Source organism: Engraulis encrasicolus, chromosome 3 (genome assembly GCF_034702125.1).
Source record: "Engraulis encrasicolus isolate BLACKSEA-1 chromosome 3, IST_EnEncr_1.0, whole genome shotgun sequence".
NCBI classification, from domain to species: domain Eukaryota; kingdom Metazoa; phylum Chordata; class Actinopteri; order Clupeiformes; family Engraulidae; genus Engraulis; species Engraulis encrasicolus.
Window position 1 is genome coordinate 52918344 of NC_085859.1, and position 20333 is coordinate 52938676.

The window sequence follows — 20333 nt, forward strand, 5'->3', positions numbered from 1 at the left end:
AGTAGAGCAGTGTTTCCCAACCAGGGGTACGTGTACCACTAGGGGTACGTGTACCACTAGGGGTACGCGAGCACACCTCAGGGGGTACTTGGAAAAATGTAATTTTAACAAATGCATGATTATAGTCACACTGGAATAGAAAAAGTGATGTAAAACACAAGTTAGGGGGTACTCATGGCACAACAAAAAGGCACGGAGGGTACATGAGACAAAAAAGGTTGGGAAACACTGGAGTAGAGTATAGAAGAGATATATTATGGATCCCAAAGGAAATTATGGTAATTGTTGCCCCAGGTTAAAGTCCGGCCAGCTTCATTTCCCAACCCTACTCCATCCCTCTCTTGCCCACGTAGCCCCATAATGCACGCCACTCGACCAGTGGAATGCTGTAATAGTGGCTGAAAAGATTTTACTGCGGTAGTACTACACTACCATGACATCACAAAGTGCCTTTAATAATGCATTAAGACATTGGTCCTTGCCGTTCCGCTAGCAGCCAAATTATAACAGGGATTGTGTCTAAATGGGTTAATTTCTGTTCATATCTTCAATGTCCTATCAATTAAAGACCTCTGCCAAAGTGCAGACCTCTTTCATCGAGTACAGACCTCTGTCAAGAAAGCTTAGATCAGCACCAAAATGTGATCACTTTGAGCCATTATGCATCCCGAAATACTAGCCAAATATCAGAACAAAACAGTCATGTTTCAGCAAATTATTTTGGACACCAACCAATGAACAAACAACAAACCCTGATGAAAACTCAACTGATTCTGCCTCTTGTCCCCCCAACACAATTCTTTCATTCTCTTAGACAGACAGACAGAGAGGAGGGGGGTGAAAGAGAGAGACAGAGGGGGGGGGGGGGATGATATCAACAGCCATGCATATGTCAATAAATGGGGGAAATACCACACAATACATCTTGGTCTATGGTGGAACTAAAAAGCAAAGGAAAAATGGATGTCAAAGAATGCTTGTGCATTTCTTTTAGAAAATCTGCACTCTCTATTGTAATTCTTGTTTTTTTTATTTTAGTACATCAGCAATGACAGACAGACATTTCGGCCTAAGCCTTCCTCAGTGTCTAAATAAAAATGACAGTCCAGAGTTCGGCTTTTCTACAAGAAATGTACAAATCTGTTCCCTCACACCCGAAGACCATATGTGGAAAAAAACAGTTTGGAGTTGAGCACGCTTTCTGAAAAAAAACCAATGCGTGTGCCCACCATGAGAAGCTGTGCTGACGTCTCGGGGCATGCTGGGCCTGCCCTCTCCTGCCCATCCGTACGCCCCCACACTCACGCGGTACTGTGTGGACACCTTCAGACCACCAATGGCCACGTCCTACAGGAAGGAAGCAAGGACACGCAGACAACACACTGCAACACTTCATCTTCTTTCTTAGTATATCGATGCATTAGATTGCACCATTATGTAATTACTGTTCAAGAAACATTTCAGCAACACTTTCAGCACACTTTGTATGAGTGTCTTATTTTGTGTATATATGCATGCACCAATGTGTAACATTATTCGTAGTGTACCTATTCCTAAACCTAACCCTAAGGTACATTGCAAGTACATACTTCGTTCAAATCTGCATGTTTAATGCAGCAAAACTGGGACAGCAAAATAAACTGTAAATGATTGAAACAGCATGAAAAGAATCTGCGTACATATACAGTACTTTAGATGGACAGAACTATTTTTACAGCCACACTGTCATCTTACAGAAGAGAATGAGGAGTATTTATAACTCTGAGTACATTATTAAGATTTGTTCACAATGTTACAGTTTTTTCATAGCTAATGCCACTTTCTATATTTAGTTTAAAGAAAACAAATGTCTCCATGGATACAGTATTACTCCGCATACAATGAAACATGTAAAAAGAAAAAAACATACTTACAAAACCGGCTTGTCCATCAAATTGTCCCTGAATGGAATAAAAACACAGACAACTGTCATTCTGTCATCCAATAATGTGCATGATTGAATGTCAAGAATGTCATGTCAACCTGTCATGTGTCGTTTTCTTCTTTCTCGTGATTTAATTTCTGCTTCCCAGTCAACCTCCATAATCGCTGGTTATGTCACTGATGATCGACATATACACTATACAGCACACATGTTCTATTCTTTTTAAAATTACTTTGTATTCCAATGTGGGGTTGCAAATTTCCAGGAATTTTCCACGATTAAAACTTTCCTTGGGAATTATTTGGGAATACATCAACATAGCTGGTAGAAAAAGATTATGTGGCTTAATGTTGGCTAATCAGCAAATTTCTGTGAATGAACATATAATATTATGTTCCTTACTCATGAGGACAATACGTTTTTTTTGTAGAGCTATTGAGGCTACACCTGCTATACGCATTTTGCAATCCTCTAAGAAGCGTCTCTTACACAACATATACAGAGTGTTGGAACCACATGTTTCAGTTAAAAGGCTAAATGCAGTCAATTTTGTGTTTTTGATGATGAATATGATGCGCATTATATTTGATGTATAGTATTAAAGTAGATAAACAAAATCTAGTGCTGCGGTACGAACAGACCAAACACAGGTATCTGTTTGCAGTCTGTGTTATGTGTCAAACTGTTCTGTGAACAGACCAAGAACTGGTTAAAAAAGTCTGCTGTGAACACCTGAAAATTGTCATCAAAATATCTTTTTGCTTTGAGTTCCGCTTCTATATGCTTTCATGCATCATACTGTACAATTCTGATAAATGTGCTATGTAGCCAAAATGTGCAATGTGCTAGTGCTAGAAAACACCTTAGGAAAACCAGATGTGCTGTAATGTAAGTTATGTAGTAACATGACAGTTAATTCTCATGATTCCACAAAGTTCGCATAGTTCCTGTGCAAAGATTCCAATTTCAAAATTCCCAAGGAAATCTTACAGAAATGTTATGGAAACTTTCCAGGAATTTTCTGCTCCTTTCCAACCCTAATTCCATGTAGAGGATGTTTGTGATTTTGACATGTATACTGTATGTTACAACATAAGAAAGAGAATTGTAGTCATAGCAAAAGCCAACAACCAAAATTCAATTAATGAGTTTCTACTGTTCTCTTTCAATGTAAAATAAGCCAATTCCATGAAACACGGTTCAAATTAATGCAACATTTATTACTACTGTAACTTTGGTAACATTTTTTTTCACTGATTGGTAAAACATGCATGCTTGTCTTTCTGTCTATCTGTGTGTCTGCTTGTCCATCTATTTACCTTCTTCCTGTCTGCCTGTCTGTCTGCCTGTCTGTCTTTATAATGCAATACATGTCTGTCTATGTGTCTGTCTGTCTGTTTTTCTTTGTTTCTGGCTGTCTGATGAAGGAGGGATTGCAAGTATTGTTGGGTGTCATGAACAGTGTTATATAAAACTTCATATATTAGTATAAAAATTACCATGAACAATTGTAAAAATGTATAAATTATTGTTTTTCTTACGGTGGTCAGCATGTCCAGGCTCAGGGGTACATCCAGCACAGCTGCATTCCCAATGGTGCGACTACCCCTCATTTCAGTGTAAAACACCTGAAAAAATCCCACATACGAAGAAACTTAACATTCAAATTTAGTACTTACTCTTAAAATACAGCGATGAAACATATTAGAACTAGGCTATTAATGCATTTAGGAGAGAGACAGGGCTCTAGTATGCTTTCGGGTTTAGTTTTATAGATGCTTCTAAGGCGTTTGATCACATCAATTATTTGAAATCGTTTAATATACTCAAGCACAGGGGAGTCCTCAGTAGTTTAGTACGAATTTTAGCCTATTGTTGCTGTAACCAAACTGGGCGGGTTAAACAGGGGAACATCCTATCTACACCTTTTCATGTCAGCAACGCGGTACGGCAATCTTTTTCAATGCTTATATGGATGACACGTTTAGGCAACTGGGGACATGTCAAACAGGTTGTATGGTTGGCAAGATGAGTATTAATCATTGCTTATATGCAGATGACCTAACCATTTCATTTCGAAGTTGCAGTGTGTTCCAACAGCTCCTCAATATCCGTTTATGGGGCAGAATTGACATTCAACATAATGTTAAGAAGAGTGTGGTAACGATCTGTAGGACTAAGGACGATTTGAAAATTAAATGTCCTTCTTTATTTTTATCTGTAGAAGACCGGGGAGTAACTAATGCCACAAAATATCTGGGGCACATCCTAACAGATGCGCTGGAGGATGATGTGGACATGAGCAGAGAGAGGAGAGTGTTATATGAGCTAACATGATGGCTGGAAAAATTCATCACTGCATAACAGATAACCTGTTTCGATCTTACTCCTTCCCTCTTTACACAGCTCCACTCTGGGTGAGATACAAGTAAGAGAGCTTTCTTGAGCTGAAAGTAGCTTATAATGATTATCACAGGATTCTCCTGAAGAGACCAAGGAGTACCAGAGCAAGTTCTGCAAATTAGGTCTAACTATTTTCATGGCACTGTTGAGAAATCTCACCTTTTCTTTTATGAGCTGGCTGGACCGCTTTACAAATGAGCTTATTGCACAGTTAGTAGATCGTAGCTTATTGCAATGTCGTAGCTCTGTAAGGTACATGTCTATGATCTGTGAACACTGGAATGAGCGCCTTCACTAGCTTCCACTTCTTTATATAAAATGTGTATATTTGAATTTGTGCTGTATTATTTTATTGATGTATGCATTGTGGTGGATCCCTTGTGGGCCTTGGGCCTGTAATAGAGTTTTCATACATTATATGTTGTGTAAGGGCTTCCGCACACCGGCTCCGACAAAGTGCTGAGCACTGCTGGGCAAAAGTTCGATTTCATTGTTTTCAATAGAACAACGCACATTGGCGCCAATGTCCGCGGACATTCGCCAATGTCGGATAGCAATTAGAGACAAGTTCCATTTTGTCAGCGCCGCCCATTGACTATCAATGCTATGCTCGTGTGAAATTTGGTTTGGGGGTCCGAATTATGTCGGAAGCAAAGTGCACCGCAGTGCTGTCGGAGCCAATGTGCGGCCGGCCTAACTGTTACCAGAGACGGTTTAAATGCATTAGAATAGAGAATCTTTGCTGTTACTGCAACTGTTACTGTTACTGTGTGCATGCGTGTGTGCGTGCGTGCGTGCGTGCGTGTAGGGATTTGTAGGGAGGCATGGGGGGGATTGTCCCCTCCTCTGGTTTTGATATTGTCACTTTTTCTACATGATTTTAATCATAGTTTAATGTAACTCCATTGACATTGCTTGAAATCTCAAACATATCCCCCCTTCTGGATTTCCAACAAACCGCACCCTGCATGCATTTGTGCATGCATGTGGCCTGAGGCACAAGACATCTAGGTAAAATGAAGGTGACAACCTGAGCTATCTTTTGGCCTGCACACCCCCCCTGTCTCATACACACACGCACGCACGCACGCACACACACACACACACACACACACACACACACACACACACACACACACACACACACACACACACACACACACACACACACACACACACACACACACACATACACCTCCCCTGTGTCTCACACTGGCAAGGCTCACTGTCACACACACATACTCACACGCTGGCCTACACAATACACAGAGGCTGCACATAAGCATATACAAGAGTACACACATACTGTACATACTTTCACAAATGCATGCACACGCACTCATACAAAAAGACACATACTGTGTGCACAGAGACACACACACACACACACACACACACACACACACACACACACACACACACACACACACACACACACACACACACACACACACACACACACACACAGAAAGAGAGAGAGAGAGAGAGCTTCAAAGGCATGCACATACTGTATCGGCATGTATCAGACACACACACACACACACACACACACACACACACACACACACACACACACACACACACACACACACTGGGTTTCTGCCCCCAAAGTGCACCCTGCAGGATCAGTTCAAGAGGGGCTGCTGCTCCCAGAGCCATTAAGCCTCTATAACTGTCTCACCTTCCGTTTCATCGCCCCATCACACACACACACACACACACACACACACACACACACACACACACACACACACACACACACACACACACACACACACACACACACGAATGAATGCACATGCACATGCACGTCGCACACGTAAGCATGCATGCGCGCTCTGTTTGTGAGTGGCACATTGAAGAATCCTCCGGTGTATTGCCATCCCATACCACACAACACAATACAGCACAATACAACACAATAGAGAACAGTCACGGTCAAAAGTTCAACTTGGTAGCTGGTTGAAGGAGACCGATATGACTGATGTGATTTAATAAAGAGTTCAAGGCCACTAAAACAGAATCAAACTCTACTCCAACCGTCATCGAGGGCCAAATTACAGAGACTGTTGAAATGCTGTGTGTATGGTTATAATAATATAATCCTATTTGCCTTAAGAGAGATGGAATCCATCGTCATTGTTCTCGAACTTGAGATGACCCCTATCACAGCAAGGCTTAATCTCCACTATGTCTGTCTTGTAGGCCTGGACAGTTTTATGGAAGAGAAAATGAGATCATTTGAGTCGCCGTATTTTTGAAATACAGAAGATGAGTTTTAATTCCACTCTGACCGAAACACAGGTCACGGCAAAGGATAGGGAATACGTTTGTATGGGAAGAGTAGCGAAATGCCTTGATTGCAACAAAACAAACCAAGAATTTCTTGTAGTCAATAACGAAAGAGAGAGCACTCTATATTACTAGATGATGCATTCGAGACCTCTTTATGACTGTTACGATTGTAATTCATAGTGAATAGCCCAGACCCAAACTGGTGCTATTGGCATAACACACATGTATAATACTTCAATAAGGTGTAGACATAATCTGCTATTACTGTTATGTCAAAAACGTATTGGAACATATCTGAAAAGTTGGATATCACCAAGTCGATCACATTAAATCATAATATGCTCCAGACAATATGTAGTTTCAGAACAAAACATTTCTGAAAAAAGCTTAACAGAATTTCTTATCATACTACATGTAATATTTGGCAACAAAAAGTTACTGCAGTACTTCGCTGATCTGTAGTGTTGGTAGTTATTCTGTCAGAATTAATAGTAAGTATTTATCTCACATCTTGACTGTGTCATTCACCTAATCCCTTTAGGTCTGCACATACAGCCTTCAATCCGAAGCACGATACTCAAGCAGATACTTAAGGCGTGAAACTTTCCACAACATAACAAGTCCTTATTATTCTGCACCATCGTGCTCATGTTCACCCACGTTCACAGACACACACACACACGCACACACACACACACACACACACACACACACACACACACACACACACACACACACACACACACACACACACACACACACACACACACACACACGCATGCACACGCAAACATGCGCACATATACACATGCATTTTCTCTCTTACTATCTGTCTCTCTCACTCCCCTTGGCAGAGTGTCAGTTTAAGGAGGTTATATTATTGCCATCAGAACTGTTGATTTCTGACACTGCCTGATAAGCACATGTGTACGCAGAGCATGACGCAATATCTGAGGCAGTCATCACCACGTTATAATCCAATTACTCGGAAAACAAACTGGAACAAAACAACGCACAGCAACTCATACGAGAACGGGGTGTGAAAGCAAGTTGCCTGGCTTGCTTAAAGTGCCTCTCAGAGTTTGTTTTTTTCTTACTTTCTTTTTTTTTGGGCTTCAAGCCTTGGAGGGCGAAACAACGTGCAAAAGTATTTTCATACTTTTCTCACGCCCCCAAGACATCCATTTCCCAGCCGGACGCTTATCTTCAGGTGCAGCGAAGGTGATTCACCGGCTGGAGGGAGAACGCTCTCTCTCTCTCTCTCCCTCTCTCTCTCTCTCTCTCTCTCTCTCTCTCTCTCTCTCTCTCTCTCTCTCTGTCTCTGTCTCTCACTCCCTCGCTATTTCTCTCTTCTGTGCTCCCCCATCTCTCTTTCTCTTGTGCCAAAAACAGGAAAAAAGAAAATCATTTTCAAAATAAAATGACATGTGCACCTTATGTTTATTTGGTTTGGCAGCTGTAATCTGCTCATTGGCTTTCCAGGCTGGTCTGGTAAACTGACCATTCATACACTTCTTGAACCAGAGGGTCTGCTGTATTGAGAAATGTTTCCTTGCTGGAGGGACTGATTGCTCTGCTGAACTCTAAAACAACTGGATCTGCATTTACACAATCACTAACGTCTGATCATGACGTAAATACACATTATATGCGACCTCTAACGTTGTGATGTATATACGGCACACTATAGAGTTAGTCAGCCTATATGCCTGCCTAGGGACCAGAATTTCATATGCAGTTCTCAGCTGATGCCAACACTCGCAAACACTCTGTGTCAAACTACTACCTCCGGTCCTTTCCTGTGGCCTCGTTATCACACTGCCTCCAGAAAACAATTAAATTTCCCCACTGTGAACCAGCAAAGAGCAACTTTGAGGGGAGGGCGGGGTTCAACCATTCAACATTCCAATTGCAGAAAATAAAATGGCCTTTGACTTGTGGATTTGCAAGACATTGACTAAAAATGTTGCTAACCAATGATGTCGAGTCTTGCATCAGAAAGCCAGAGGCGAGAGGAAAGGAAAGGAGGAAGAAGTTTGACTCGTAGCCTCGCCCTGTTCACTGATTGGCCATGTAACATTCTGGGTGTTATATATTGGGAAATATTGGGGCCGGAACTATAGTTAATTTGGGGTTGCTCCGCTGGGGCCTTGTTACCGTGGAACGTCCCAGTTTGTACAGCTGTTTTGCCGGGCGATAATTCTCAAGCAAAGAATGACCAATCAAATTCCCTACCTCCGTGTGGATTAAATGGATTTATATCTACACACTCGGTTACCATAATAGGAATACTATAAAACTCCTGCACACTGACCAGACCACTTCCCAACAACCTAATTCCCTACCAACTGAGGTGTGTAAAGAAAAAACACAAATTCCAGGTACAATTCAGTCTCGGAATACCATCTCCGTAGAACCCAATTTCCAGCAGGAAATGAGGCACAATGGGCTGGATTAGCATTTTTGAGTAGTTTGGGGCCTTTGGGGCCTTTGTTTGATAGGAAAGTGAGGAACAGACAGGACATGATTTGAAGTCCTCCTGACATGAATTTTGGATAGGGTTGGGAAATGACTCAAGCCAGATTCGAACCTGGGACCCCATGGTCATGAAGCCCGTACTGTATGGTCTTAGCAAGCACACTGCACCACAGCATCTCGATAAAATATTTTCCGACTGCTCTATATGCCTTGTGTGCATGAATTTCACACTTTCTTTCCACAAAGAAATGGAAGGGCGACGTTTTTTGTTCTTTATCATTGCTATTTATCTATTGTCTGTCTAACGGCTGTATTATATATTGCCATATATTCTTTCAAATGAATCAGAGAGGGACTGGGTTTATACGGTTATGACTATGGATATCACCACAGGGGCTGTAAATTCAACGTTCACCTTTTTCCATGCAAAGGCAATGAAACATAATCTTGGCAAGGAGGTGCTTTTAAGACCATTTTATGCGCTGAACCGTGAGATAAAGGCAGCAACTGGACAGAGGGAGGACTTCAGTGAGCCGCTTAAGGTGCATTGCAAGTCTGCAGGTGAATATTTCTGTAAGTTTGAGGTAACAGCGAAAACGAATGTCCGCTTCACAGACAGGATAGACAGGCAGACAGATATAGAGGCAGACACATGATCTCTCGCATGCACATACGCACACGCACACGCACACACACGCACACGCACACACACACACACACACACACACACACACACACACACAACCACAGCCACTCAGACAGATAAGACAGGTGGAGGCCTGTTTTCTTACTCTGCATCTCCCCAATGAGCCCATCCTGTCTGGGAGTCCCAAATTGGAGACACCCTGGTGAGCTCAGACAGTCCAGTATTGAGACTGATGGTATCACAGCAGATGTGCTGAAACAATTACACCTGATGGCCACTAACAGACTGCTTGTGATTGAGGGAGGATGGATTTGATAACAGTCTACTGTACTTATCTATTATTTATGTGTACACACTGGGAGGGGGGTGTAAGTACAGTATCTAACTGTCCCGTTTAAGGTCCATATGCTTTATGGTATGACTAGTGCATGACTAGGAAGAGGCCTCGTCTTGTGCGTGTACACTGGCGTTTCTCAATGGGGGCTCTACATCCGCCAGGGAGCATTCGGGAGCCCTCAGGAGGCGTTGAGAAGGATACAGCGGAGAGATGGGTGGTACTTAGCTGCCATTGTTGTGGGGCATTAGTCTATTTTATTTCTTGCATACTAAGGAGGGCTTTGGCAGGCTTATGATGAGGTCGAGGGAGCATTGGGAGGCCTATGAGGGCGGTGCTCCTCTAACGGAGGCTTTTCCATCATCCAGTGACTAATATGTTGCTGTTAATTCACAACTTTATGTTGCCCATTCATAAACCTGTCCTTTTTCATTCATATTTAACCGATACAGGTCTTTTCGTCGAATGGATTCCTGAGAGAGGACCATTCGAACAAAACGTTGGACCATTAGTATAAGGCTGGGGATCTTTAGTCGAGGATGGTCCGTCTACCGCAAAAGCCAACGAAAGGTCCTTAAAATTGAACTAAAGATCCTTAGGTTTCAACTAAAGGTCCCTTCAGTCTGCCTATATTAGAAATGTAAATCAGATTTTGTAATGCTCATTTTAACGGGTTTTCTTAGAATCAGCTTTTTTCATGCTCATTTTAACGGTTTTGTCTATTTAAATATGTTCATTTTAACGGTTTTGTCTAGCCTATTTTAAATAGCCTATTTGTTTTTTGTTGATTTAAACATGTAAATCTATAAATAAAATGTAGGCCTACTTACTCGTTTTTACTGGTAGGCTATGTTGTTGTTGTTTTTTAAGATTAAGTCCATGGCTACAGTAAAGAGAGAGAGAGAGAAGTTAAATCGTTACATTAACACTGCATAGGAGCGCTCTCTCTCTCTCTCTCTCTCTCTCTCTCTCTCTCTCTCCCTCTGCCCGGCGAGGCAATGTTCTTGGGCGGTAACTTTTTAGATGCGAAGCACCAGCAACAAGAGAATGCTGTCTGCCGACACTTTGATGTTTCTGATTCTGAATGACAACAAAGTTTGCGCATGAGCCAGAGCACTATGCATATAACAGTGTTGAAAACATTACAGAACCCATGCACCTGTGTTAAGTCCATGGCTACAGTAAAGAGAGAGAGAGATAAGTTAAATCGTTACATTAACACTGCATAGGACCGCGCGCTCTCTCTCTCTCTCTCTCTCTCTCTCTCTCTCTCTCTCTCTCTCTCTCTCTCTCTGCCCGGCGAGGCAATGTTCTTGGGCTATAGTTTTATTAATTGAATAAGCTGGTAGCTGCCTATTTTGTTTCTTTCCTGTCTTTTATTGTTGGAAATCGTCCATCGATCCAGTCAGGCTGCCTATTTTATATCCTATTATTCCCGTGTGTCCTAGGCCTATTTCTTTTGTTCGAAGTCTAAATAGGCCTATGTGGTAGGCCTAAAAACTGATTTACCCGCGATTTATATAGGCCTAATAATGGCTCAAACTGAATGACAATCAATAGTTCGCGCATGAGGCAGAAAAAATAACAGTGTCGGAAAACATTATAGAACCCCTGCACCTGTGTTAAGTCCATGGCTGCAGTAAAACAAAAAACAAAAACACTAAGAGCGAGAGAGAAGTGAACTCGCTATATTAACACTGCATAGGAGCGCGTTCTCTCTCTCTCTCTCTCTCTCTCTCTCTCTCTCTCTCTCTCTAGTAATGTATCTAGTATCTAGTAGCCTAATCTAGTATGTAAATCAACAGTTTTTTTTGTTGTTGCTGTTTTCAGATGTGCTTCATAAATAAAATGTACTTAGGCCTACTCATTTTAACTGGTATGTTGTCGGTTTTTTACGTTTATGCCGTTACATTTTTTGACAATTATCTAGGTTACTTTCTACTCCTTACATTTCTGGAACAATATTTGAGAAGCTTTTTTTCACTTTTACGCCGTTACTTTACTCCGTTACATTTTTTGACAAATATCTGTAGGCCTATGTTACTTTCTACTCCTTACATTTCTGGAACAGTATTTGAGTATCCCCAGCTGCGGGCACAGAGGCGGGACCAAGCACAGCCTTGTCGCTTTGAATCAGGGCAGCGTGCGTCTACTGAGCACATTTGGTTGTCATGCAGCGAGTTTTCTGACTTTCCGGTAACTTTTTAGATGAGCGCTTCTAGCTACCGTCTTCTGTAGGTCTGGAATATACCTACGTGTGGAGTAGGCCTAGAGGTGCGCGGTGGATGTATTATTTAATCCGCAACCGCTTCTTAGAATTTCTAATCCACCTGCTATCCACCCGCCCTAATGTTTTTTCTCCAATTTCCAAAACCGAATCCACCCGCCATCCGCCTATTAGTTTTTAGTATTTAAGATGCCTGAGGCACATAGTCGATCGTCTTTTTCAAGCAGTGCAGGTCATTTACATCTTGCCAGCCTATGTTTTAAAAAAAATCTCTAACTTACAGCGATTCTCAAGTTGTCTCCACCCATTGCACAACGTGAAAGTTGAAACGTGCGGATGCTTTAATGCAGCCTACATTTTAGCAGTTGAAATACCTCCAGTCCAAGCAGCACAATCGAAACTATTGGCTATCTAGCTTACAATTTTGGCTGGTATCCAATAAGAGGAGTCAAGTGACAGTAGAGTCTTGCAAAGAGTGCAGAGAATTACGTCGCGCGTGTGTGTGTGAGCGAGAGAGGGAGAGAGAGGGAGCGATTCCAAACTTGTCTCCATCCATCGCACAACGTGAAAGCTAACGTGTATGCTTTAATGCAGCCTAAATTGTACCAGTTTTGCCTCCTCTCCAAGCACCTTTTTAAGTGGTGGCAACCATGCATGTTTTCTGTGGAAAACATCAGGTCCTCATGGCGACGCCAGGCTTGCTGAAAACGGCGACAAACACATTCAGAATACACATTTCTTAATGGGAAGTTCTTGAGAACAAAGTGTTCGCTAATGGGCATGAAGTCTTGTCATGCAAATGACCTGCCGTGTTCAGTGGATCCCCCTTCCCGCAACCCTTTCAACAGGGCCACGCAGAGTGGACAGTGGAATGCTGCTTGAAATAAGTCGATAATGAATAAAATATTACCGCAACGTCTACAAGAAAAGTAATGGCTATTATTACCGTTGCGCGTAAAGATGAGGAAGGGATGGATAGATGGATGAATGCTGTCTATGGAAGGGGCCGTCAAACAGTCTACATGACATCTTCATTAAAGTCGTTAAATAAGTATCCATAGCCTACTGTGTTTGACGGCCCCATCTTCTTGCAAATATTTACGCGCAACGGTCATAATGGCATCTCGCACTACACATGCTCGGATGATGCCAGAGGCGAATAGCAAACAGCCAAATTAAGGCATATTCGACATAGACTACCACGACAAGTTACCGTTTGGGTCGCAGTTGGATGTTTATTCAGTAGAATTATGTGCGTAATATCAGCTCCATCCATCAAATGCAGCACAATCCCCGTTACTTTCACGTGAGGTTCAAATGGACATTACTCGACAAAAATGCAGCTTTTATGCCCAGCTTTTATTGAATACAGCGCAGGTTTTGAAGTTCACCAAACGAGCATCAACTTTGTGCAAGTCATTAAAACTCTTTTTTTTTTTACCAGCACTGACCTGTACACTGTTTCATTTATTAACTAATTGCACTTTCTGCCTTCTCGTTTCACATGTGATAAATCCACTTAGTATGCTTTATCCATGGATGCAGGATCATTCACTGGACTGGACACTATTGTAAGAGGTGAAATTTAGACCACGATTCAGGAACGACAGACAACGGGAGTAAAGGTTATGGTAGTTTTATTTTTACAATTTCATAAAATACAATTAGGAGGGAAAACCACCACAATATCCATGCAACCAGCAGCGTCTGTAAACTGCTATCGTCTTTGAATAAATGAATAAATAATCACAATCTGGAGACACTCGGACGATAGTAGCCTACAAAAGTTAAGTTAAGTTAAGTTACACACTCAGCCACTGCTGCCGGACGTTGGCCCGTCAATTACTTAATCAACTATAACACGCACAATAGCCTACCCAAATGCAACTTACACACATTTCCCAAAGCGACCGGCCGCGCGCAATGGATACCTACAGCAACCCTGCCCCACCCCAGCGTGTAGCGCACAAGTCTACACTATTGTCCGAATGTTGTTATTTCAAGAAAGCAAACTGTCACTGTCCGCCGGCCGCTGTCGTGACATATTTTATTAACACTAGTATGTGAGTAACAAGTGAGGAGTTCCTTGATAGTTTCCTTAAGGGTGAAGTAGCCTACTCTTTAGGCTAGCGTTGCCTCCTCCAGCCAACCATCCAGAAATGATCCTGTTATGAACCCGAGTTTAGTAGATATCGCGCAGTGAACGAGGCAGCCTGCAAACCGTTTGAAGCGCAATGTGGCTGTAACAAGTTAGAAAGTAGCCAAACTCTGTTGCTTGTTAACCTTTTTAAATTATGCGCGTAATGGTGGGGTGGCGTTCGCGCCAATGTCATATCCTGAGCGTATTGCTCGGTGCGTAATTCCAAGAGCAGTATGAAAAGGAAGAAAAGGAAGATGATGGGCTGACCGAAACGTTTGTCCCCTGTCTGTCGGTTTTATTTCCTTTTTACTTTTTTCGGCTTTGTTTAATACAGTTTTTGATTCTGCATTCAGCTCCAGTGTGCCACTCCTTTCTTTCTTTTTAAATTATGAGCGTTCCACGAACTATCTTTCTTTGCGCACGCTATAAAATGGCAATAAACATGTTACTATAAACTACTGGTTTACTATGTATGCTTTCTAATGTTGGTAAAGGCGGCATAAGCGGGATAATGTATTGTCCACGTGACTACGGAAAATACATTTCCTTCGAAGCGGAATAACAGCACTCCGCCTTCGGCATTGGGGGTGTTATTCGCCCCGTAGGAAAATATTTGTAGTCTAGGTGTAGTCTACTTTTTTGAAGTGGGTATACTGTATATTCTCGCATTTTTTGAAGTGGGTATACTGTATATATTTATGCCATTCTAAATAATGGATCAATCAATTTTAAGTTGGTATACTGAATCCCCTAAAATGTAGAAGTGGGTATACTCCATATACCTGCGTTCTACCACTGCGTGTGGACAATACATTATCCCTTACCTTTAAAGCTGTTGTAGGCCTACATTTAAAAAAAAATCGTCGATATTGTAGCGGTGCAACCGACTTTAGTTTTAAGTTATGAGATGGGCGCCAGTCAGGCAGCAATAAGACTGCCGTTACCTTTCCAAAAATGAATACAAATCAGTGACCAACACATTAGAAATAACTCAGATCATCACAACGAATATCTTGTCTTATTTTTAGTAGTGCACTTTTGCAAAACCCTTGTTTGCAGACTTGTGCGCTTGTTCTCAATTTGGAACAGCTCACATCACTATTTCATACTGTATTTATGATTTTTTTTAAAAAGAGCTTGCATTGACACGCTGTTTTCATTTCGCATTTCTTTCAAGTTCATTTGGCATGCTTTATGGAATTAAGCATGGTGGACCATTCATAAGACTTCATTCTAAGATATCTGTTTTTATAACGAATATAGGCCTAGATGCGTACAGTAGAACAAATAACGTGTGATGCGTTAATCCAGGACCAGTTTGACGTCTTAGGACAATTGTAAATGGCAGCTTTTGATTCTGCATTCAGCTCCAGTGTGCGACTCCCGGACAATTACCATAAACCCGAGTAAGGTTTGAAAAGTGCTGGGTACAAGATAAGGCTACTTCCGATTTGAGGTTTCATGATAAATAGCCTAATACGCATTGGCGTATTGACGCATAATGTGGCCATGTTAAAAATTAAAAGCCATCTGCGCTGTCTTGTTTATTTCTGATATCCTGCGCTGAAGTCATCTTTATCATAGGCTACATATTATGAATGCAACGGTAACTGAGTGGTTAACCCATCATAACTAGGCTACATGTAGCCTTGCATAATGGTGCACGTCAATTTGTTGTCATAACTTCGCTCTGTCCCTTTTGATTTCCTCAAGCAATTCATCCCTTTTGTCATTGTCCCTGTTTTACTGTTAGTCTTATGGACCTAGGGCGTATCGATCACCATTATTTGCCTGAAACCTGCAAACTAAACACTGCATGCGCGCAGCCACACAGAGCATTCTCTGTGTCAAAGGAACCCTTTCTCCGCGCCTGTGCGGCATTCTCCTTATCGCTCCTAGAATGGCAATACATGTTGGCAGACTTTATTTTGCATAATTCACGATTATCTGGATATATTTGGCTAGGTTACTCAGCAAAGAACATCATTAACGTTAGTGAGGTAACTTTTGGCGTGCTGATACAAACACCAACGGTGAATCACGACGCATGCCCTACTTCCCCAACCACTACTGAAAAGGTCCTAGCCATTGTGTTCAACGCCCTTTGATAGGCTCTGCCTGTATCAGGGTCGATAGGCTAATGATGGTGGTCAGGGCGCACATCAGTGTTTGGGTTGTCTATGCTTTTTTCTGGAATACTGTGCCGATTAGATAGAAATGATCATGTTATGAACCCGAGTTTAGTAGATATCGCGCGGTGAACGAGGCAGCCTGCAAACAGTTTGAAGCGCAATGTGGCTGTAACAAGTTAGAAAGTAGCCAAACCATGTTGCTTGTTAACCTGTTTAAATTATGAGCGTTCCACGAACTATCTTTCTTTGCGCACGCTATAAACTATGGTTAACTATGTATGCTTTATAGTCTAATGTTGGTAAAGGCGGGATAAGCGGGATAATGTATTGTCCACACGTGACTACGGAAAATACATTTCCCTTCAGAGATAACAGCACTCCGCCTTCGGCGTCGGGGGTGTTATTCGCCCCGTAGGGAAACATTTTCTTATTCATGTGTGGACAATACATTATCCCTTAGGCCTACCTTTAAATTGATGTCGTACATTTTAAAACATTTCGTTGATATTGTAGTGGTGCAAACGACTGTAGTTATGGGCGCCAGCCAGGCAGCAAGACTGCCGTTACCTTTCCAAAAATGAATAAAAATCAGTGACCAACACACTAGAAATAATTCATATCAACACAACGAATATCTTTTCTTACGTTTAGTAGTGCACTTTTGCAAAACCCTCTCAATTTGGAACAGCTCACATCAATGTCTGGCTTTAGCGATTCTTGCGAATGGTGATCTTCTCGGCGCACACTTCATGGTTCCCTCTCTCTTGCTCTCTCGGCTTGTTGCTTCCTGACAGTCTCACCCGCCATTTAAAATTAACTCAATTTTATAGGCTGCACGTGTAGTTCACAGGGGGTAACGCTATCTCACTCCGGAGGAGGCAGAGGCAGTCCGTTACAATATAGTATATATAAAATAGGCTATAAAATAGGCCTAATGATAAAAAAAGCAGCCTGAACTAAAATTACTAATTAATTTTAAAAAAATAGAGACGCACGTAGTTTCTACATGGTTCGATTTTTGTTTTCATTGCATTGTGGTGGTAGGCACACAAGTTTGATAAAATATAAAAAATAATAGGCTAATAAAATAGGCAGACTAAACTAAACATCTGCCCAGTTACACGAAAGGTCTGCATGGATTGAACGTAACGTCCTTAGGTCTTCGACGAAAAATCCTCAGGTACTGCACGAAACGCCCCATGCCTTCTACGAATGGTCCAACGTTTTGTTCGAATGGTCCCCTCTCAACAATTCATTAGACGAATCGTCTCGAATTCATATTTAACAATCAACAACAACATAATTCAACTGCCGTATTTCCATGGTGGATGCATTCACAATGTTGGACAGTCTGGTGAAAAGGAGGGAAAAGGAAGGGAGTTAAGGAAGTGAAGAGGGGGAGCTCTTCTTACTAAGGCTGTGGGATGCTCCAGTGAGCAAAGGAGACATCCCTGACAGCAGCTCCGCGTGTCAAACTGCGCTAATACAGGCGAATTACTGTAGGCCCCCGCTGGGCCTCTGTGACATGCGCAGGGAGAGGGGGAATACATGCTCACGGAGAAGAGCAGGAGCGAGGGAAAGAAACAAGCAGAGAGGAGAGAGAGAGAGAGGCGGGAGAAGGGGAGAACAGGGGGAGAGGAGCGTTCCCGTGCAAAGGCAGGAAAGTAAGAGAAGGGGGTAAGACAGTGCGTAGAGGATTTGATCTGGTGACGTGCAGGAGGAGGAGGGCAGTACATGTTTCGGGAAGAAGAGCAAGGATGAGGGAGCGAAATAAGCAGGAGGAGTGTTTGGGGAGGCGAGCACGAGAGAGGGGAAGGCAGGAGGGGCGCCAGATAAGAAGAGGCAGGAGGGAGAGAGAGAACTAAGAAGAGGAGCACTATGGCGTGTGGAAGGAGAGAATAGCAAGAATTATGGGAGCGGAGGGAGAGCGTGAGAGATGGGGGGTAAGCGCAGGACCATGACATGCAGAAAGGGACAGGTGTTTGAGGAGAGGAGAGGGAGGAGAGTGAGCATGGGAAGGAAGAGAGGAGAGGAGAGGAGAGGAGAGGAGCACTATGGCATGTGCAAATGGAGGAGAGCAAGAATTAGGGAAGCGGAAGGGAGAAAGGGAGAGAGAGAAAGAGAGGGAGAGAGAGTTTTTAACGCACGCATGTTTAGTGTTCTTAATGTTCTTTTTTGACCGTAATGTTCTGTTACCCATTTTAATGTTATTTGTAAGCTTTGGCAACACTGTCATGAACAGGCACGCCAATAAAATTGAATTGAATTGAATTGATTGAGAGAGTTAGAGAGTGAGGAATGGTGTGTTACCATGACATGTGCCACGAGGACAGGAGTTTGATGAAGAGAACATGAGGGAGGACAAATGAGGTAAAAAAAAAAAGTGAGGGGGGAGAGTGAAAGAGCAAAGTAAGAAAATCGAGCGAGTAGAGTAGCACTCCCATGACATATGCCAGGGGAGTGGTGTTTGGGGAAGGGAGCGCGAATGAGGGGAAAGAAGGAGGGGGAGAGGTAAGGGAGGAGATGAGGTACTTTTTACCCTGTGAAGAGTGGAGGGGAGGAAAAGTAGCAATCAAGTACCTTATGGTAATCCTCTGGGAGTGAGGAGAGGAGAGGAGAGGAGAGGAGAGGAGAGGAGAGGAGAGGAGAGGAGAGGAGAGGAGAGGAGAGGAGAGGAGAGGAGAGGAGAGGCTAACTTGTACCCTTGGCTGGCACTAAACGAGGAGAGGAGAGGAGAGGAAAGGAGAGGAGAGGAGTCGAGACAAGACGAGGCGAGACGAGACAAGACGAGAAAGGAAGAGGAGAGAAGAGGCTACCTTGTACCCTGTGATGGTGCTGACATGTCGGCGGGGCATCTTCCATCGCACTCGCAGGGCCGTGCAGTTCAATGTCTCCAACTGGATGTCCAGGGGGGGGCTCAGGCGGTCTGTAGGCAAGAGGAAGGAGGAATGGAGGGATGGAGGGGGAGAGAGAGAGAGAGAGGAGGAATGGAGGAGGACAAGGAAAGAGAAAGAGATAGGAGAAAAGTGTGAGAGGTGAGCAAGAGAGAGGAAGGAAGGGGGAGATGCAGAGAGAGGGAGGCAAGGTTAGAGAGAGAGAGAGAGAGAGAGAGAGAGAGAGAGAGAGAGAGAGAGAGAGAGAGAGAGAGAGAGAGAGAGAGAGAGAGGAGAGGAAGGAGGGATAGAGGAGAGAGGAGAGAGGGCCGAAGTGTGAGAGGGGAGCAAGAGAGAGCAAGAGAGAAAGAGAGGTAGAGAGAGGAGGGAAAGGAGAGAGAGAGAGAGAGAGAGAGAGAGAGAGAGAGAGAGAGAGAGAGAGAGAGAGAGAGAAATGATGAGGCAAGATGAGAAGAGAGAAATTGGTGGTTAGAGGGAATACGAGGTGGAAGGGGGGTACATACAGTACAGTTAGTCAGATGAAATCCACAAATTTCTCTTGCAGTTGGTGTCATAGCATTGCTCGATGCTGCATGCAGTATGAAGGAAGGCTTTGAATTGGTATGAAGCAGCAACAGTAGATGCTGGTGTAAGTATTCTTTATAGAGCTCACTCAGTACGCAGTGAACACACATATATACACTTCGATGCATACACAGACTGACAATCTCTCTCTCTCTCTCTCTCTCTCTCTCTCTCTCTCTCTCACACACACACACACACACACACTGTCAAATTCTGCCACATGGTTTGTTGAGGCATAAAATTATTTACAGTGATGGCATTTCCAGAGGAGTTTGTTGTTTCAACAAGACAGCACA

At 42.9% G+C, this 20333-nt stretch overlaps 1 protein-coding gene across 1 annotated transcript in view; it reads right to left on the reverse strand.

Annotated features, from left to right (window-relative positions):
- The window catches only part of LOC134446341 (pikachurin), a 67539-nt gene that overhangs the window by 41137 nt on the left and 6069 nt on the right, over nt 1–20333 (reverse strand). The window contains exons 2-5 of the mRNA XM_063195688.1: nt 19396–19505; nt 3466–3552; nt 1914–1940; nt 1230–1347 (exon numbers count right to left, since the gene is read on the reverse strand). Coding sequence (XP_063051758.1) covers nt 1230–1347; nt 1914–1940; nt 3466–3552; nt 19396–19505 — 342 coding nt within the window. The remainder of the gene's footprint in view (nt 1–1229; nt 1348–1913; nt 1941–3465; nt 3553–19395; nt 19506–20333) is intronic.